The sequence below is a fragment of the Periplaneta americana genome, chromosome 16 (assembly GCF_040183065.1).
Source record: "Periplaneta americana isolate PAMFEO1 chromosome 16, P.americana_PAMFEO1_priV1, whole genome shotgun sequence".
NCBI classification, from domain to species: domain Eukaryota; kingdom Metazoa; phylum Arthropoda; class Insecta; order Blattodea; family Blattidae; genus Periplaneta; species Periplaneta americana.
In genome coordinates, this window is record NC_091132.1 from 34,558,663 (window position 1) to 34,581,369 (window position 22,707).

General features: G+C 36.9%; 1 protein-coding gene across 1 annotated transcript in view; it reads left to right on the plus strand.

Annotated features, from left to right (window-relative positions):
• The window catches only part of bchs (WD repeat and FYVE domain containing 3 bchs), a 137,415-nt gene that overhangs the window by 58,131 nt on the left and 56,577 nt on the right, over positions 1 to 22,707 (plus strand). Inside the window, exons 28-39 of the mRNA XM_069812959.1 lie at positions 172 to 429; positions 541 to 916; positions 1,729 to 1,824; positions 3,155 to 3,405; positions 6,557 to 6,835; positions 8,827 to 9,107; positions 11,260 to 11,518; positions 12,999 to 13,214; positions 15,745 to 15,983; positions 17,616 to 17,842; positions 19,482 to 19,722; positions 21,757 to 22,043. Of these exons, the coding sequence (XP_069669060.1) occupies positions 172 to 429; positions 541 to 916; positions 1,729 to 1,824; positions 3,155 to 3,405; positions 6,557 to 6,835; positions 8,827 to 9,107; positions 11,260 to 11,518; positions 12,999 to 13,214; positions 15,745 to 15,983; positions 17,616 to 17,842; positions 19,482 to 19,722; positions 21,757 to 22,043 (3,010 nt within the window). The remainder of the gene's footprint in view (positions 1 to 171; positions 430 to 540; positions 917 to 1,728; positions 1,825 to 3,154; positions 3,406 to 6,556; positions 6,836 to 8,826; positions 9,108 to 11,259; positions 11,519 to 12,998; positions 13,215 to 15,744; positions 15,984 to 17,615; positions 17,843 to 19,481; positions 19,723 to 21,756; positions 22,044 to 22,707) is intronic.

Here is a 22,707-nt window from a genome sequence, read left to right on the forward strand (position 1 = left end):
TTTCATTGATTTGCAACCATGATACTGCAATCCATACACCAATTTTCTTGGCGTGTGTTTCTTTTATTGTGTGAGAATTTTCATGCGATCATATGCATACGTTTTGTGAAATTGTACGTTTACGTGTATTATTCAGTATTTTCGAATCCAAGAACTATGTTAATGTTTCAGGCAGTGATGGCGTTGTTAGCCATGGTGCGTGCCATGTTGAACCAGGAGGGAAAGAGTCCTGATAGTCTGCCAGAATGGCTCCGAGACTATCCTGTCACTATTATCCAGTTCCTGTTCTTCCTGTACCACAACATGGCTGACTTCATGCCAGTGTTCATGGGGGGCGATGTGCTGGGAGCTCTGGCAGGCACACTGTTTCCACGGCAACCGGGAAGTGAAGCAGGCAGTGGTGCTTCGACTCCCGGTGACGAGATCAAGGTCAGTGACTGCACTTCACCTTCCTTTCTGCTCTTCATCATTGCCCCTCTGTCCTTGCATTTCCGAGTTTTATTAATTCGAATTGAGTGTAACAAGTTGTGTTGGTGGCAGACATATCCAGGCTCGGAGACTGCTGTGCTCGTGCGCTCCCCCTCCAAGGACGCAGGTCTGAGCAGCCATCCCGCGCGCAAGTTCGTGATGGACTTCCTGCGTGTGATCGTGGTGGACTCTCTGTCACTTCCTGTGTCGGGGAAAGGTCCACCTGCCATTGATCTGGTATTGGATGCATCCCCTGATACAGCGAGCATGGCACAGCAAACCCGTTTCCAGACAGAAGTTCTGGGCACACTGATGGAGCATCTTCTAGCAGCTGATGTGCTGATTGGCGAACAGGCTGCACTGCCTGTGGTGCCTGGGGGCAGTCCCCAATACATTGCGCCTAATGTTTGTTACCTGGCTTCACGCATCGTTGACAAGCTCTGGCAAGGTAATGTTTTCAGTAAAATAATTAAACAGATTAACTGCCACTATTGTCTGTAATGTAATATGGTGCTGATCACATTAGGAGGAGTGTTTATTTAAAATAAGATTTTTTAATGTTGTCCACTTTTGGTTTAATGATTCTTAGCAGCCTCTTCTTTCTGTGCTTATGGAAAGAAAAATAAAACTCAGACTGTCTCAGAATACACATTTATGCCTTTCAGTGAGTAGGTAGAAATCTTTTTTTTTTTGTCTTGTTACAACCCATTATTTTGGTTAGCAGAAATATATGTGAGAGAATCAGTAAGTAAAAATGAATTGATTTGTTTCATCGTGTACAACAATCTGAAGCAAAATAAACTTTTGAACATAATCACCCTCTATTTGTTACATTTTGTGTCCATTGGCTTTCTGATCCATTGTCATTAACTATCTTCAACATCATAACTTCATCACATCTTGACTGCAATATCACAGCATTGTAGTATAATAACCTTTCTCCTGCGTAGCTCAGTTGGTTAAGGCGCTTGTCTGCCAATCCGAAATTGCACTCAGGCACGGGTTCAATTCCCACTTAGCTGATTACCTGATTGGGTTTTTTCCGAGGCTTTCCCCAACCATAAGGCGAATGTCAGGTAATCTGTAGTGAATCCTCGGCCTCATTTTGCCAAATACCATCTCACTATTACCATTCCCATTGACGCTAAATAACCTAGTAGATCATAGAGCGCCGTTAAATAACCACGCAAAAAAACCTTTGAAACTATTTATAAGTATGATGGTGCAATTCATGTCTTAAATGTCTTTATTTCTTATTAGGTACATTTGCAAAGGATCCGCACGAAGTATTTGACTTTGTAGTGAAGCTGATTTCACAAGCAAAGCGACGGCCACCTGGACAGTTTCCACTGGAAGGTACGAGATGTAGTTTCTTTTGTTACATTATTTTAATTTATACAAGAGATTCATATGAGTTTCTTACAAACTCAGGGGAGTAAGTGTCTAAAGAAACAAATTTTGTCATTGAATCCTTATCTGTGGCTCTTCAGTTCGATGATACATGTTCTGAGAAGCATCATATTACACCTAGACATTAAGCACTCTCTTGTTTGTTTACATAGTGGAATGTGAGGAGACAGGTGATAATTTTTATTAAGACTACATTCTTAATTTATTAATTGTATTGTATTGTATTTGATTGCCAACATTTACATCCATGTAATGTGGACCTCACAATTTTTGTATCTGGTGCCACAATTACTGTACGTTCATTACAGATACACCTTTTGTAGACGCTCTTATAATTTGACTTTAGACCCCATTTAAATTGATCATTATTCCCACCTTTAAAAACCTAATAACTTGATTTAGATCATAATTTATTAACTGTGTTTTAATGGTTACTAATTGTAACATAAGATTTGTTTCTGCAGCAGTTTTCAATGGTATATTTGCAATCTGTTGGAAACTGCTGCAGAAACAAATCTATTACAAATTGTATAGTTTGAAGATTATAAAAATAGCAACCATTCAACTCATTGCACACATTCCGGCATCACACCATCAACTGTTCAAAGATAATTGATTTTGTTCCAGTATCATTACAAAAAGCTAAGATTCCTGCTATAAATTCCTCTACATTGTTTACTGATATTACATAGATTAGACATTTCACAAAATCTTAGAGGAAAGAATCGAAGTGCTTACATAGTTACTATACTGTTGAGAAAGACTCTTTTTATTATTTGTGATATTCAATTCAATTATTTGTGATATTCAATTCAGTTTATTAGGCCATTAGACATGCAAGTAATAGACTTCTTCACATATGATATATTTGAAAAACACAAATATAAATAAAGTTATTTGAAACAGTAAAAATTAATTGAAACAATTCACATATGATATATTAATAGTAAATGAATGTAACTAAATTAATTTATTAAAACAATAGGGTTCGTCATTTGAAAATACAAATATATTGAAGCTATAAAAATTAATTAAAACAATTCACACTTAATGTATTAGACCTAATACTAACAAAATGTAAATAAATTTATTCATTATAAAACAATTTCATGCGAATTTATGTTAAAAACTTTGTTTGCCCTCTTTTTATAGCACAATTTAAACATTAGCTTATGTACAGTCAAAAGGATGATAAAGACTACAAAATATGAAATGATAGTTAAATTTAATGAGTGGGATACTCGGTGATTGCACTATTGTGTACTTGTGTTACCAGGTCTGTACCACTGCCTGAATCGCACAACTCTGTTCCTGCTATCACGCTCAACTGACAACATTGCCGACCAAATGGCAGTGCTAGAGGCTCTGCACAAGTTGACAACTCACAGATTGCTGCTGTTTGGTGCGGGTAACCACGAATTAGATTTTGTGGGATGCCTCACATACTGCCTGCTGCAGCTGACAGCTGACATGCGCATCATGTTGGACTCCAACATCCGTACCACCTGGCATGTCAACCCACAGATGGTACAGTTTCACATTTATTTATACAGTAGTGGCAAAAAAAACCGGACCTACCCTTGTAGCTAATTTCATAGCCTTGTTTAATCCAGAGCACGATAGACTGGTAACTAAGACTTTCATAGTTCAAATCGTGCCTGGGAAGGAAACTTTTTTTTATTCCTTATTAAAATTTATTCCCAATACTTTTCGATTGCTGGTGAAATTCATGTTCTGGGAATAATAAGTTAATTAAGTAGTAAAATACCACTGGAATCGAAAAGTATTGGGAATAAATTTGAATAAGGAACAAAAAAAAGTTTCCTTCCCAGGCAGGATTCGAACCACGAAGTCTTAGTTACCAGTCTATCGTGCTCTGGAGTGAACAAGGCTCTGAAATCAGCTACAAGGGTCGATCCGGTTTTTTTTTGCCACTACTGTACAGTTTCCCTGAAAAGGAATGAGACGATTGAATATTCCTAAGTCTCAGATGTAAAACACTGCGCATGATCAGAGACCAGAGCACTGATACACAAGATAACGAATATTGAGTTACTTAGATTCAAGCTATTTGGTTTGTTACTAGCATCGTTCCGTAATTCACTTCAAAAACTGCAAAAAATATGATAATATTACGTAAATAAGAGATAAATATATACGTAAATCGTGTATTTAAATCGACTATGGACCTTCATGACTAGATCGACACTCCGCACAGAAAGTAAAGCTTTCGTGTCGTTGCAATAGCTCAGACGCTAAGATCTCTGCGTGTTGTGTAGAAGAGAGCGAGTTCGATTCTTAGTCTATATCAACGATTTTTTTTCTAAATAACGTTGAAATAGAGTTTTACATAGTCCTCAGATTAAGTGTTAATGATCACAGAAATTACAAAATTACAAGTTATAATATTATAAACATTAATCTAATGAATGCATTTATATACACACACACAATGTAAATGCATTATATATATATATATATATATATATATATTAAAAACTAACCATTAAAATGAAATTAAAAATATATTCCTAAGCCACACGGACAAACGATTACAAAGGTTTAGAGTCCTTAGGCCATGTCATTTGTTGAGTAATTATTACAATATTTTATTAGTAGCTTTCCCATATGTGTAATAAATGCACTCGCACAAAACAATTTTTGTTAAAAGCGTGGCTTTGGATTATTTCATTCTCACTCCTTCAGTTGATTTTAACTATTTTATCTACGTGTTTAATTTAATGTGCATTCAATTTAATTCATGTTATGATTGAATGTATAAGCACTGTTGCAGTTATTGATTAATTACATATATTAATACTAACTATTAAATGCATGTGTTAAGTAACTAATTGCAATATCTTTTGCAAAATCTTGAATGTTTAAGTTGTCAATAATATTTCTGTACTATATACTATAAGACGTTAAAAGAATTTGCAATAGATTTGGGATCCTCTACTTTATAATCACTAATTTTAATGAAAAAATATTTTCTTTCTTAGGATATCTACAAGTTTAACTTTAATAATATTCCGAATATCTTTAATTGCATTATCTGGATTTTGTGCTTTTCTATTCAAGTGTGTTCTATTTCCCTCTTTCATAAATTTTGATAAATTACACTGTACTTCTTGTAGTATTTAAGAATATGAGGATAGTTACATTGCAGCTCATTACATATAGATTCTTCTTTTTAATACATGAGATTTGTAAGCCCTTGCATTATCTACATGATTTTACTTTTCAATTTTTTTACAACATTGAGTGGAGAACATCCACTGAAGTGATTCTGAAATGAAGTGAAAAATACAATACATTTACTCTTAATATCAGTAGTACCAGTAACATAAACGTTTTTCCAAGATTCATTTTGTAGACATAAATGTAAATAATCACTAGATACAGCATTTACGACCCTTTTTTAGTTTTTAAATTAATATTTTGAAATTGTTCAGTAACATTGGAAACAGGATTTGTTTATCATGTTCATACAAGCCATTGATTATAGGTGCTGCCGAATAGGAATTCAGTCACCTGATTTGAATGTCATCAAAAATTTATGGGCGGAATTGAAAAAGAGAAGCATAGCCACCTATGCCCACCGACGCCCTCGAAATCGAGACGAATTGTGGGATCAAGTTCTTGAAACCTGGGAAGATCTCGCCGGGGATTAGAATTTATTCCACAATCTCGTGACATCCATGCCGGACCGACTTAGAGCTGTAATAGAAGCTGATGGCATGTGGACAAGATTTTAAGTTGACAGGTCTCTTTTTGTTTCTTGTGATTTTTGTTTGAGGAAAAATACTCTTAACTTTCAAGTAAGATTTATTTTTTTGACGAGGTTCAGCCCACTTGTAAGACCCAGAAATTGGGCATAAATTATTCATATTTTTCGACAAATTAGATAGTCTAGGAACTCTGAAGAAATTAATTACACCTCAATAAAAAAAGTTTCACCTGGGATCGAACACGAGATGTTTCGGTTAAGCAGTGGAACCGACACGCTACTATATGAGCTACCGAGACAAGACAGTGACAACAGCAGTCTAGAATGTAGATCCCATAGCAGGCATTTGCCATTCGGTACAGAGAAGCAATGATAGCTTGTGACCCTAGCTATGTTGTGAAATCGTGGCCTTAAATGGCTGTCTTCTTCGTGATTCTTATTTTGGTCCTTGTCCTTGTTGTGATCCTCGTAACAATTCTTGCTGTATTTCTCATGTTATGTATCGTTACGTCGATATCGAGTGAACCGCGCTGTAGAACTTTAACTTCCGACGACCAAGAGTCGTCTCATTCCTTTTAAGGGTAACTGTACATCTACCTAACATAAGGTTACCAGATTTTTTTCACCATTTCCGGGAACAGAGATATTGAAGTGTAGTGTGAGAAATTTGTCAATAGATTTGTAGCAAATCTCTACTGGAGGTGAAGGGGTTGGTATATGAATGCCAACTTTGATGACAAACAAATCCTTTATTACAATTATTCAAGGCCAATCAGACACTGGATGTACTGATGCACACCATTTTGAAATTGTAGCGCATTTTTATAACTGACCAGTTTCTTATTATTGGGCACCGCCGAAAATTATTTTGAAAGAAGAAATAATTATGTAAAACTGTCTAGCTGTCTTTATCGTAAGAGAGGGCAGTAATATTTTGTAATGTTGCAGGATGAAAGTGATGACAAGCTGACATCACATCAGGGTCACAATCTGATGGCAGTAGCAGCACGTCGAGTATGGGAGGAGCTGTATGTGTCCAAAAAGCCAGCCATTGAAGAAGTATTCAAGGTGACATTGCCCTCAGGACCCAACAACAAGGCCCCTGATTTGACAGTCGTGCGTGAACAAGTATATGAGGCAGCCAATAAACTCTGGCTCAATTATGTGGACATGGAGAGAAAGGCGTCCTACAGAGTGCCTTGGGAACTGCAAAGCCAGATCCAGTCGGTGAGTGCATAATTGGTTTGGACTTTGTGGGACTCAACTGTGCATGTCTTGTAGCTGCTGGTAGAAAACAGGCAGTCTGAAGGTGTGGGCAAAGATATTAACAGTTGGTTTTATAAACCATGAGTGATTTAATGTAGTGTTATGTCTTATATAAAAATATTAGCTTCGATTTAAGAATAACTTCAGTACTGTAAACTGTTATTAATGTTGAGTGTTTTAGCAAGAAGTTTTTAATTTTATGAGCAGATAGTTTCATATAAGAATATTTAATTTTCATGATTGTGTAAATCATAGGCGAATACTTAAGGCCTACTATTGTGAGTGTAATCAAAGATGGTGTTTCAATATTTTTATTATCATAGCAATATATTCAGCCCCAAGTGGACTAAGGAAGTAGTGAGTACAAACGTTAGTAATAGGGGTAGTAAGATGAGTATACACATTTCATTGTTTCCGTATGCAACTGCACATCTGTTTCTCAAACAGTAATGAATTGGGCCTATGTTGTGCTATGTGACAAAATAACATATACTCATGTTCTGAAGCTATGTTTGGGCATAAGTTTAAATCTTGTTTAGACTGATTGCGTTTTATTCCGAGATTTTCCCCAACTGTAAAGTGGGTATCCGATACTAAATCTTCGAATGGATTTCGCCAAAATAGCCTACTATCCTGCTATCACCAATACCATAGACGCTAAATAACATCACAATTGATACAATGTCAATAAACAATAATTTAAAACAGTACCTAGGCACCAGCGTAACTCAGGCGATAGTATATTTGCCTGCTGATCCTGAGTTGCTCTCGGGCATGGGTTTCGATTCCCACTTGGGCTGATTACTGTCCGAGGTTTTAAATAAATAAATGAAAGCGCACTAATGTGCATTAATGTGATGGATTATCTACTGTTCCCTACTATACTCTGTCAGGGATCGTGTTCTTGCAGAGCAAATCGAGAAGTGGTATCGTTCACATAGTTTCCCGCACAGGTTGCACACGAAATTGTCCGCTGGCTCGTGGTATCCTTGCTTGATGCACAGCTTGTGGTGGTAACCATGTACCGACAGTCTTGTTAGGTTGCTGCATAATTCCTGGTTTGGTCTTGTCCAACTGCGATCGACCATGGCATATGTCTTCCCAGATTTCGTCTCTCTTTCTCCATTGGGTCCAAGATTTTCCCTAATTGTAAGGTGAAGGTCCGAGGTTTTCCCCAACTGTAAGGCGAATGTCAGGTAATCTATGGCGAATTCTCGACCTCATCTCACCAAAGATCATTTTGCAATCACAAATTCCATCAATGCTAAATAATCCAGTCGTTGATGTCGTTAGATAATCAAGTAAAAATAATAATAAAAAAAGCAGTTCCTTGGATACTCTATTCCTGGTATGCACATGGCTAGTGATAGTGGAGCTTTGGTGTGCAACCAATAATTATTAACTGTAAAACATGCATTGTCCCGTGCCGTGGCGTCGCGGTCTAAGGCATCCTGCCTAGAACTCGCATTACGGAATGCGCGCTGGTTCGAGTCCTCATGGGGGAAGAAATTTTCTCATGAAATTTCGGCCAGTGTATGGGACCGGTGCCCTCCCAGCATCATGATGCACTTGGGTAGCTACGATAGGTAGCGAAATCCGGTTGCGAATGCCAGCTATAACGGCTGGGGGGATCATCGTGCTAACCACACGATACCTCCATTCTGGTTGGATGATCGTCCACCTCTGCTTCGGCATGTGGGCGTGAGGCCAGCAGCCGGCTGGTCGGTCTAGGCCCTTCATGGGCTGTAGCGCCACGGATTATTATAATACATGCATTTGTTTATTTTAAGAGTGATAATTATTTTGGATAGACCATAGGGACTTATTTGTTTTTATTGTCACAGGTCAGATTGTGGATTTACTGGTTAGTGAGCAGAATTCTTTTCATTTCATTCATAGTCTTACAATAGATTAATTATCTATTTTAACACTATTTACTTTCACATAATCAGAAAATCCAGAAGGTGACAGGTGGCCTGACTCGCCTGGCAAGTCGCACCAAGGTAAAGAAGGAGGATACGATACGAATAAGGTGCTCGAGCCTGCCTCAGGGTGAGATTGCAGAGTGGACCCTGAACCACGCCGCACTGGTGAGGGACCTGGTGGAGCTACGAGCCAAGCAGCATCAGCAGTTGCAGGCCCACATGCAGCGCTATGTGCTGGAGGAGTGGCTGCAGATAGAGACTGAGCTGACACGCGAGCGCGGTCTCTGGGGCCCCATCTCGCCCTGCAGGTGTTTATTAGTTAAATTAGTTACATTACTCCAGTAATGGAGGGTAAAAATTATTGCTTTGTATCTTTCTTTCATTAAATTTAACTCTTCTTATGTCATGTTTAAATTAATCTTCAAGAATAAATAAAAATAAACCCTTTTGATTATATTTCCATCATTCCATATCTTTTAGTTAGTTAATTAATTCATAAACTCCTGATAAACAGCTGGAGAACACAGACAGGAAGATGTGACATTCAGATCAACATAAATACGAAAACAGACACAATCCTTTTCGCAGATGATCAAGTTGTTTTAGCTAAAATTGAGGACGAACTCTAAAGAGCAACACACACACACACACACACACACACACACACTAAATTTAATAGCAACAAAATACAGTACAATATGGAAATTTCTACAGCTAAGTCCAAAATTATGGCTTTCAAAGGAAAGGAACCTATTAGAAGCAAAACATATCTTGACAATATAATACTCGAACATTATAATAATATTAAATATCCCGACTACAATACACCATATCAGTAATATAACAGGATACACTAAATGAGTCTCAAACTCAGGACCTCTCTATTAGTACTCTTATGTGGTCCACACCTGTGGAGTAACGATTAGCGCACCTAGCCGCGAAACCAGGTGGCCCGGGTTCGATTCCCGGTTGGGGCAAGTTACCTGTTGATGTTTTTTCTGGGGGTTTCCCTCAACCCAATATGAGCAAATGCTGGGTAACTTTCTGTGTTGGACCCCAGATTCATTTCACCGGCATTATCACCTTCATCTCATTCAGACGCTAAATATCCTTAGCTGTTGATAAAGTGTCGTAAGATAACCTACTGAAATAAAAAATAAAACTCTTATTTGTATGCGTTTAATACTATGGCTATCTGATGGAGAGCAGAGAAGGATAAGTAGCCTATATTTACTATGAAGATCACGGACCACAACTTTCACTGTCAGTGACTCAACATCTTAGGTCACTGTGTAATTTCGCTTTCAATACTTAATTTTAATATTCTTAACTTCCATCCGAATCAATGATCCCAGAGCATATTGTTTCCTTGTTAGTAATATCATCCGTATGCCATTAAGGAACAATTGAATCATTCACCAGAACAGTGTTGTAACCAATATTTCTGTTGAATATGAGCTAAAGATAGAACTGCGTTATGTCTGTCCTGCATGCGATGGAAAGCTTTGCTTTTACCTAAATCAACAGTTGGCACCATTACATTTACTTGAAATTATTGTTTAGTATAACAACATGATAATTTTTAGCGTTTTTTTTACTCTCCTGTAAAATTTACTTTTTGTTGGTTACAGCATTGTTTGGGTGAATGATCAATTGATGAAAGCAATTCTTAGTATAATTTTGTTACTTCTTCTATTTTCAAATCATTAATCACTTTTTATTGTTGTAATTTGCGTTTTAAAATTGCATAGTTTTAATGTATGTGGCGAAATTCGTATTTGAGGTTTTCCTCTTAGGGCATTGTATTGTTATTGTACTGTTAACAGGGGATTCAATCAATGACCCTAACACTTCAATCTTTCGGGTTCGTTTGTGCTATCCTATACATTAATCTCCCAGCAATCCTGACCCCTTCAGGAAAGACATGATGTCCTTTGGAAAGTAGATTCCGAAATGGCGGCCTCTTAGATTTGTTAAATCTTCACATTCACAGAGAATCTGATAGGCTATTTCATCAGCCTTAGGACATGTAGTGTCTGTATACATATAATCCCATCTTATAGAGATGTCCTCACAATAAACAATGACCTGTTAGTAATTCTGCCGTCCAGGATAATTGCTTTCTGCTTAACTTGATCTGCTTTTTTAGGCCCTGCCAATAGAGTTTTTGAATGGTTACATCCATCAGTGGATTGTCAGTATTCTTTATGTTTCTGTAATATCCAGAACCATTTTTAGCCAATTGATTGGCTGTTTCATTGCCCTGAACACCACAATGTCCTGGCACGCACTTCAATTCAACAGAATTGTGTTTTGCTAGTATATTTAGGTGCTCCTGGCATTCCCATACCAATCACCAAAAGAGATCCAAGCACTTTTAATGCTGCTTGACTATCAGAGAGTATCAGAATTTCTCTTAGAGTAAGTAAACATTTTTAATAAAAAATATAATGTGTGCAGACTGGACAAGTGGATGCTGGACATGACAGAGGGCCCGTGTCGCATGAGGAAGAAGATGTGCCGCAATGATCTGTTCTACCTGCACTACCCATACAGACCAGAGCTCGACAGTGGCGACAACAAAGCCCTCAAGTACAAAGTGGCTTCAAGCTGGGACAGCAAAGAGTTTTACCAGAAATATCGACCACAGAGCTTGCTAGAACGGGAGAGAGATTATGTGCTCGAGGCACAACTGCAACCAGAGGATCCAACTGAAAAGGTAGGGGTCTGTTTATTATTTTGTAGTATTTGAAGTTAACATCGACTGTGAACTATCATAAAAGTTTCACTAACAAAAACTAAGTGTTTGCAAACTAGGAGTAGGAGGTAAAATTATCGAAAAGTATCAAGTTTTAAATACCTTGGAATTATCATGTAGAAACTAAAAAGAAGAGTTCATACGTCAAGCTGTTAAAGCAATGTCAGGAGACGTAAAAGAAGCACTAGGGTATAACAAACATCATGAGTCATGAGTCTGTGTCTGACCATGAAACGTGTGGGCCCGGGTTCAAATCCTGGTTATGACAAGTTATATGGTTGAGGTTTTTTCCTCAAACCATTAAGAGCAAATGCTGGAATTATCACCTTCATCTCACTCAGAAGCTAGATAATCACAGCAGTTGATAAAGCATCGTAAAATACCCAATTAAAAAAAAACATCATGACAGATAAATAATGGAGAAATGTGAAATGAAAACATTCAGCAAAACTTATGCCAGTCCAATGTGAAAGTTGTTGTTGTTTTTTAATGCCAGGCGTTTGACAATAAAGTCATTTGACCTCTTGCACTCCAATATTTTTCAAAGATATTATCATGACCAGCCACTGAAGCACAGTTTTTGAGGTGTTCCGAATCCATTTCTTGGTTTGAGTTGCACAGTGGGCAGTTAGGGGACTGATATATTCCAATTCTATGCAGGTGTTTGGCCAAACAATCATGGCCTTTTGCCAATCTAAATGCAGCTACAGACGATTTTCGTGGTAAATCGGGAATTAACTGTGGATTTTGATGCAGAGAGTTCCATTTTTTTCCCTTGGGATTGAGTTATCAAATTTTGTTTGTTGAAGTCTAAGTATGTAGATTTAATAAATCTCTTCACAGAGTAATACGTAGATTTAGTAACAGGTCTGTAAGTAGCAGTGCTGCTCTTCTTTGCTAAAGCATCTGCATTCTCGTTTCCCAGGATACCACAATGGGATGGTATCCATTGGAATACAATTCTTTTATTAAGTGATATTAATTGAGAGAGAATTTTAGTTATTTCTGCTGTTTGAGATGAAGGTGCGTGTTTAGAGACTATTGATAGAATAGCTGCTTTGGAGTCTGACAATATAACTGCATTTTTAAATTTATTGATGTGGCATAGAAGATTCCTGAGACATTCACTTATTGCAATGATTTCACCATCAAAACTTGTTGTTCCATATCCAAGAGATCTATAAAGTGAGAAGAGACAGCATGTAACACCTGCACCGGCACCTTGTTCTCTGGAGATCAAGGATCAGTCGGTGTATAAATGAAGCCAGTTTTGTGGAGGGTACCTAATATTAATTGTCTCTAAAGACAATTGTTTCAGTATTTCAGTGTTTACTTCTGATTTCAGTATTTCTTCTGTTAAATTTAGATTATATGTGAAAGTGAAAGAGAGAATAAATATGTTGTTTGTAACTGTAAGTATTGCTCTGTTATGTCATTACAGATGGATGTGTCATACATGACGGGTGAGAATGGAGATGATATTGGCTTGCAAGGTGTCCAGTGTGCTACAGTTCTGGAACGACATGGTGTGCACCGTTCTATATCTGAACCTGATGATGCTGGAGATGATGCTGACACAGATGCAACAGGCTCTGAAGAACCTGATAATGCAACTGACAATCAAACCCTCATCCGGTTGCTGGAGGAACAAGAGAAGGTAGTATGGGATTATGAGCAGAGCTTTTACCTGCATGTTACAAAATAATTGTAGACTACACTAAAAGAGCAAAAATAATATTGAGTAGAAATCTCATTTATTGCTTCTGTGAGGACGAAGAATATTTTACCCCAATGGGTATTTCTTTGCTTACATGGGATAATTACGGGATCATAAATTGTTAACCTTAAATGTAGGGATGCGTTAAATTGAAGTTGCGTAAAATTGAGATTGTACTGTACTTATTTGCTGTTATCAGCTATTGAAATTTAAGGAATTATAAAACTCATGTTTTTTAATTTTTGGACAGTATTTTTGTTTTGTCTAGAACAAATCTGTTTTATTATGATTAAGAAGTTTAAATAATAATGTTGCTCACATCCGTGGTATATCTCAAGCTACATGTGCCTCTCAGATGGTGCAAAATAAGCAACAGACTGGCAAATGCTTCCTAATGTTGGGAATAGTCTTCAGGAACAGGGTGCTACCTATGCCTAGAGAGTGTAGCTTCAACAAGTAACACCTGTTAGACTGCAGACGACTGGACCCAGGGAAAAAGGACTGAAAAGATATATTCTACTGGGAAGCATAAGGACTAATGATGTGAAACCAAGTTCCAGCAGTTTGAAAATAAAACCAAGTTCCAGACGTTCATTTGAAAACTACAACAGTTTAAATTATAATTATTTTCGTGTTGTGTTTTGTTTCTTCTTGTACAAAATTACCCATATTACATTTATTCTAATTATAATCGCAAATATTGGGGAAAATATAAGGATGAATCCATGTTCGAATTATTTTTAAAATGGATAAATTTTCACTGTCAAGTAGTAATAAAAATTTAATTGTTGCTAATCAGACACATTTTTGGAAGTTTTACTGTAATTGACATTTATGTCAAGAGAAAGAAGGAGAAAATGAAGTAGAACATACTTATCCTAATTGATTTCACTGTGATTAAAATGTTTAGACACTCGATATTTTTGTGCTCCATTTTGTTTTATGCTAACAGACTTAAGGCCTGCTTCCACTTAGAGGAATCTAATGGATCAGAATTTCTCTTTACAATGTATTTAAATGGAAGATAGCAGAAAGCAGTGTCTCAAATCGAATAGAATTCATGAGCTAGAATATGCATTCCACTGCCAGAATAGAACTTCTTGTCTTTGATATGATCGTATATTCTCGTGAAGCCTTCGTGAAGAAACAAATGAGCAGTATACATTTTTGGTAGCGTAATTTGTTTACTGAAAGTTGTCGATAAAGTAATACGTATACAAAAAATTACACTTTAATAATATGAACAAAGAAAAAAGTAATAAATCTTGTTCAGAATTATCTGCTATTGTATGACAAAACATAAAAGTACTACCATAATAATAGTGCCTGTGGAGTGAAATAAGCAAATTAACGTAAACATCAGGTAAAACCAGGTTAAATAAATCATTATTATTATTATTATTATTATTATTATTATTATTATTATTGTTATTATTATTAAAATTAAAATCCAAAGAAGCGCAAAAGAACAAAATTTTGTTTAATTTCTCAGACGATAGTTAAATAAAGTGGAAAAATATTAGTATCTTTTCTTGTTTTGGATATTTATTTATTTATTTTCTTTTTCTGACTCTCCACATAACTATGCTAAAGTTATTATGCGATCCATTTATTAATTTAATCATAATCACTAATACTGGCAATGTCATGATGATAAACTTATGTTCGAATTATTTCTTTATAAAAGAGTAATAAATTTTCCCTATCATATAACCACAGTCTAATATATACAGTCACGAAGCTCAATATGTAGGGAATATGCATCCATAGATAGTTGCTAACTACTAGGATCGCTACTATCACTCATAACAGACAATGCGAAATAGTACCAGCACAATCTATTGTTCCTAGTACTCTCATAAACTCAAGCTTCGTGACTGTGATATAACATTGAAAATAATTGTATTACTATAAGTCAGGCACTTCTTTGGGAGTCTTACTGTAAGTGCTATCCTAGATCATATATGTAACAGATAACTCCTCGCTACATTAAAATCGGCAGCACTTTGAAGAGAACAACCGCCAGGATCGCCACCTGTCCGCCATAAACGAACACGAGATGACAGCACAGTCGCTAATACAATTCAAATGGGTATTATGACGTGACTCCTTATGTAACAACTAGATGGCAGCGTAGTAAACCTGACAAGTTGTTAACCTCAAAGCCTATAACCCCAACATATCTGTTACATATATGATCTAGGGTGCTATTCATATTGAGCTATGATGTTAGAGAGAGAGAGGGAAGAAAAATGAAGTGGATCAAGGTATAACTTGTGAAGAGTGAGTTGACATGAATTAACGTACAGTAAATACATGTTTATTTAGCAGAAAAGTTATATTCAGTGAAGTATCAACAGTCTTCTTTTTTCAATACATAATACTGTAAATTATAGTTTTTTATCATCACTGATGTAACTGTGAACCCCACTTTAGTACAGGAAATTAAGTGACTGACCATTCATTTCAGATCAGTCATATGTTCCGTTGTGCACGCATCCAAGGTCTAGACACAACAGAAGGCCTACTGTTGTTTGGGAAGGAACACTTTTATGTGATAGACGGATTCACTCTGCTCAAGTCACGCGAGATCCGAGACATTGAGAGTCTGCCTAGTGGAATGCATGACCCAATCCTGCCCAGCCCTGGTAGTCCTCGCAGGTCGAGGGCCATGAGGCAGTGTTCCAAGTTCAGCTATGAGGACATCAGGTAATCAGGATCTTTTAGCAAGAAAATTTGTTATTACTGTGTAGTATTCTGTCCATATTCGCACTAGAAAACAACAACAATATATTCGCACTTTAAACTGTGTTCCTAGAATTTTATCCCAAACTTTCGTCAGATATTTCTAAAGGTACGGTCACATGTAGCTACTTTTGCAGCACTGCAGTACAAAAAACTGCTTAGCTCTCATACAGCGACGTGTGAACAACGGTGCAACCCGAAAAGTAGCGGCTGCCGAACCTACTGCCCGCTACTTTTCCATGCTGCGCGCAGCTTAGAAGAAGCGACATGTGAACAGGATTCTCAGGGTTGCAGCCGCAGCATTTTTGATATCGGTTTTGTTGAAACTTTTGCTGCAGTTGCGACCAGTGTTGCCACCCAAATTTGTCAATGATACTTTTATTGTTTGGATATATTTTAATGTTAGATATGATGAAAATAAATTATTTGTAACAGTTACTAAATGTACAACACAATCTGAGTATATTGCTGACGATATAATTAATTTTTTTTAATTTCCATAGCGTAGTTTCAAACAGGAGGGTTGCCAACATTGATTCCGTGAATATGCTGTTGGTTATCATTTAAGTATATGGGCGTTTTAATAGCTTCATAGTAAAAATAATGCCAATTTCTGAATACTAGTTAGGACAGAAAAGCAAATAATAGATGAATAAGCTATCGCATGAGTTTCATAATAATGCGAACATAACCATAAAATGTATATTGAGAATTCAACACGGAGCTGGAAACCTGCAGCAAGACTGCTGCTGCAAAAGTATCGCCTTGTGTGTGAACAGACTCGCAACCTCCAATTGCAACTTTTGCTGCACTCTGGTTGCGCAGCACGAAAAGTAGCGTGCAGTGCGCTACTTTTGGCTTATGTGTGAACACGACATGCAACTTTTGCAGCTGCAGTACGAAAGTTGCACAGCAAAAGTAGTGACGTGTGACCGTACCTTTAAAGTCTTGTGATGATTCAAATCATTCACACAATATTATTTTCGTCAAAAGACTTAACTATGATTAAATTACATAAATTAGGTCAGATGCAACAGTGTTCATGAGTAAGATAGTTATATATAATAAAAGTAATATAATACAGTTATATGAACACTTTTTAATGATTGAATAAAATTAATAAAATCGGTTAAAAACCATACATGTTTCGGAGGAATGCTCCTCCATCTTCAGTGGTAGTACCACGACGCTGGTACAGATGTTCGACCGCGTAACATAGCTTAAGGAAGACTGACTACGATGAAGAACATGACGCAGATTGCGTGACCAACTATGTTCAAATTTTAATTTGCATTGTATAAATCTGAGAAATTGAATCGTCGATTTACAAGCAAAATAGATTAAGTAAAAAATATTACTTCTGAGAAAAAGGCATATAAAATGTATGTTGTATAAACCTAGAATTGGAAAATCAAATACATATAAAGAGAAACAACTTACTAAAAATAATATTTTGAGATTTCAGTTTTATGAAGAACTTTCAAACACCTTTTTCTCAGAAGTAATATTTTTTACTTAATGTGTTTTGCTTGTATACCGACGAAATAATTGTGGTACGAATTTGTTAACACTGAAAATAAATTTATATGTTCATAGGGAAGTGCATAAACGTCGATATCTGCTGCAACCAATGGCACTGGAGGTATTCTCTGGTGATGGACGAAATTACTTGTTGGCATTCCCACGGAAAGTTCGCAACAAGGTGTATCAGCGATTCATGGCATTTGCAACTGCAATAGCCGACAGTGCACAACAGTCAGTTGCGGGGCAGAAGAGGACGGCCAACGTGGAGCAGGGGGCTGGGCTCCTCTCCAGTCTCATAGGTACAAAAACTATAACTACACAACAAAGATGTATGGCTGTGTGCACCATTCTCGATCATCTAGCCCGTTTATCAGCAATCACGGAAACATGGTTAATTCTTGACAGTGATCAAGTTACAGATGCGGTGCACCGACATTTTCCCTCAATCAACTCACTACCGTCAGCTGACGGTACGCTCGCTTGAGAAGAATCATCTGAGCGCTAGGTTACCGAGTATAAAACAGCGAACGAGCGCACTCTGTCAATTATCGCTTCGTTTTTGTTTGTCGGACTGCTTTCAAACATCCTCGCAGTTTTCAAATAACAAGTTTCAATAATCATGGAAGAAAAAAAGAAAAGAGCACCCAACTTCTCACAGTTCGAAGTGGGAATTCCTTTAGAACTCGTCAGCAATTATGCATCCATATTACAGAATAAAAGTTCTGACGGGAGTTCTTTAAGAGAAAAGCAGGCTACCTGGTTGGATTTAACCTCACAATTCACATGAGTTATACGTGTTTACATAATTCCACATAATTTGTAACATAATTTATACAGTGGTTATTTCATATTATTGATAATAATTGGGAAAATTTCAGTATACGGATACCTCACTGACAATTATCTTGAAATAGGCTACTAAAAAGAACAGATTTGTATGTGTTTGTCGAATGCTTATCATCTTGCTTACGAAAAGACACATTTCAGTGCCAATAATTTATTTGGGAAATTTTCAGTATACGGATACCTCGCTAACAATAATTAAAAAAAAAAAAAGCAATTCGTCTGTTTATGTCGAATACGCATCATCATGCATACGAAAAGGAAGTTTTTAGTGCCAATTTATTTTGTGTGCACAAGGTTGGAATTTTGGAGTAAGAGGGAAAGGAAAGTATCCTTGTTCTGAAATTTATCCATTTATTTTGTGTTCACAAGGTTGGAATTTTGGAGTAAGAGGGAAAGGAAGGTATCCGTGTAATTTCTCTTAATTCAAGCATAAATAGTGTAATTGTCCAAAACGTCATGTAGGTCCTAATAGTTTCAAACGGCAAATCTATAGCTAATAAGTGATAATCTCGCATTCTACAAAATGGTCATTTAGTTTTGCTATATTATTACCGGCATAGAATAACTACTTTATTATTATGTTAGCAAAATTGGACAATTAGGCCTAAATAATATTTTGTCCTCAAGTAAAGTCCCGATCTTCCAAAGAGAAACATATATAAAACATTAGTCTATTTTGAGAAAAAACATTTTTATTATTCATCTACAAACTTACTCTTTCTACAATAACACCAATTCTGTTATTTCCGCAGTGATATGCGTGTTCAAGATACATAATTTCATCTTCAATTCCATCAAGTACGTCAAATCGTGCCGCCATTTTGATTTTCTCGACTTGACCATGTTCAATTCGAGATAATCGGTCTCACACCCGTGATCAAATTTGATCATCATCAACTCGCTTGTTTAACTTTGATCGAGATTGATACTCCACAAATTGGCGTTGAAGATGGTCAAGTGCCGACTTAACCATGGTCAAATTTTAATCGAGAATGGTGCACACGGGCAGTAATGTTGAGCTTAAGTACAGAAACATGTTGAGTTCAGATCTGAGACACAGATAATTGATGGTATGTGTTTTGTTATGTTCAGGTGAAACCTCAGTGACGCAGAGGTGGGTCCGTGGTGAGATTTCCAATTTCCAGTACCTGATGCACCTAAACACTCTGGCAGGTCGTTCATATAACGACCTGATGCAGTATCCAGTGTTTCCATGGATCCTAGCTGACTACGAGTCAGAAGAGCTAGAGCTATCAGATCCTGCCACCTTCAGGGATTTCTCTCGACCCATGGGTGCTCAAAGTCCAGAGAGGCTCGAGCAGTTCAAGAAAAGGTAGGAGAGACCAAAATTGTTATTGGTAATGTAGAAAAAAAGCAGACCAATAAAATGTTAATTTGAGATAACATTAGAGAAAAGAAGAGTAAATGAGTACCGTTTTTGCAAAACTTGCTAACTGCAAAATTTGCAAAATTGAGATTTTGATGGATTCATTGACATAAGTCAGGCCTCTACACGATGTTCAAAGCGTCTTAGCAATACTGGTTTATTTCTCTTCATTGTAGTGTATCAAAGTGTGATAGTTTTTTCAAAACTTGCTCTCTGCTATAAGGGAGAGATATAGCATAACTTGCTTACTATAGTGTTTTGTCTCTCCTGTAAAATTTAGTTTTTTCAGTTAGCAAGTTTTGCAAAAACGGTCCTATTAATGGAAACTGTTTTTCATAATGGGACAGTTGATGAATGAGCAGACTTTCATGCAAATGGGATGATACAAAGGCACAGTAATATATTAGTAGGGACCTGAATTTTTAGCATCTATTTTCATCAAAATTAGCATCTATTTTTCTCAAAATTAACATCTATTTTTCTCAAAATTAGTATCTATTTTTCTGAAATTAGCATCTACTTTTTTACTCTTTCATGAGCAGTTATAGTTGTTCACCCATTTTACAAAGGAGCACGTGTCTCACATATTCAACCAACTCTACCAAAATAGCTAGAATAACTATCCAACTCTGCTGCAATCTCAAAATTAAATGGCTGAGTAAACCGACGCGACGCATTTTAGCCAAGCTTGTATCGAATATAGAACTTTATAATCGATATTACGATGTGTATATCAATTATCGGACCTTCGTTAACGATATATAAAATTTATCGAATTGAGCAGGCAATAATTATCAAGCAGGCAGAGATAATCGATCGACATGTTTTGAGTATTTCAAAAGTGCGTTTAATTTTTGTATATACAGGATGATTCATAAATACTTGTAAAAACTTTGTGTGTAATATAGAGGTAAAAATAAAACTAAAATGTTCTGTACAACTTTTCCCGCAAATGCTTACTTTCAGAGTTATGATGCAGAATGCCCTACCTTTCTAGGTATCAAAAACATGGACCAGTAAAGCCTTTGGATGTGTCGTGTTAGCCTACATAGCGACTGCGTTAGATGTTTGTTATTCATATACCCACTACAGTTGATTTCGACCTAATAGGACTTTGTTTATTGTATGTATGTTTATTGTATGTAGGCATGTACAAATCTTAGAATTTTACAGATCTTGTTCAACTCCTTCCGAACAATTTCATAGCCCTTTTGATTTCGCTGCTATAGTTCTGCTATGTTCGGAATTTGAGTGGCATAAATGAGCGCCTTCAAGTGGCCGCAAAGGTAAAAGTCCAGGGGGCTCAGGTCCAATGATCTGGCTGGCCATGCAACTAATTCTGCACGATCTATCGCATCATACACAACTGAAGCCTACTGAACTAACGACAGAATAAATGTGTACTTACGAGAGGTGGTGATGGTAGGAACTACAACAGCACCATACAACTAAACATACCTACCTACAGTAAACAAAGTCCCACCAGGTCGGAATCACCTGTAGTGGGGTATACAAATAACAAACATCTACCACAGTTGCTATGTAGGCAAATGTGACACATTCGAAGGTTTTACTGGCCCATGTTTTTTGTGCGTAACAATATAAGATATTCTGCATCACAACTCTGAAAATAAGAATTTGCGGGAAAAGTTGTATATAACATTTTACTTTTATTTTACCTTTACATTACACGCACAAAATTTGTACAGGTAATTATGAATCATCCTGTATACACAATGCTTTTTTCGCTTGGAAAATAGCATTTTAGTGATAAATCGCTATTAAATAGCATTTTCCTCGTGATTTCGCAATTTAATAGGAAATTCGCATTTTTTCGCACTTTCAATTCTGTTAGAAAATCATGCTAATTAACCTTACAGATAAAGAAATATACTTTCTACCTCACAATTAAAAAATTGGTGAGTTTCGCAAATGCGAAATTTTGAGGTCCCTATATATTAGTATATCTGTTTATTACAGATACAAGGAATGGGATGACCCTCATGGTGAAACTCCACCGTACCACTATGGTACACACTACTCTTCTGCTATGATCGTCTGTTCGTACTTGGTACGCATGGAGCCATTCACGCAGCACTTTCTGCGACTGCAGGGAGGTCACTTTGACCTCGCCGACCGTATGTTCAACTCTGTGAGGGAGGCATGGCTGTCTGCATCGAAACACAACATGGCGGATGTGAAGGAGTTGATCCCTGAGTTCTTCTATCTTCCAGAGTTCCTGTGTAATTCCAATAACTTCGACCTTGGTAAGTAATGGTTTCCAGTATTATTCGTGCATAATGTTAAGAACTTTAGAAAAGTAATTGAATTTTTGGGGCTTTAAAACGCAACTTTCCTGTACAATGCAGAGGATGTTTATATTAAATCAACCATTTCGAATGTCCTCCATTTATCCTCCTCTAATTTTCTGATTTTGGACCTCAGTGGTTTAATGATTACCATGTTAGCTGTTGCATCCAAGAGTCACGGGTACAATCATGGCTGAGTTTGAGGGTAATAAAATCCTTACCTTGGCTTTCTCTGGGAGAGAAGTAAACCTGTGGGTCTCATGTTGTAGATATATGCAGTGTGAGGCACTTGAAACTGCCACTTTAAATATCTCCTGTACTACTAGTGGTATCAGCCACCGGCGTGGCTCAGTCAGTTAAGGCGCTTGCCTGCCGGTCTGCAGTTGTGCTCGGGCCTGGGTTCGATCCCCGCTTGGGCTGATTATCTGGTTGGGTTTTTTCTGAGATTTTCCCCAACCATAAGGTGAATGCCAGATAATCTATGGCAAATCCTCGACCTCATCTCGCCAAATACCATCTTGCTATCACCAATCTCGATGCTAAATAACCTCGTAGTTGATACAGAGTCGTTAAATAACCAACTAAAAAAAAACTACTGGTATCAAGGAATCAGGAATGAATA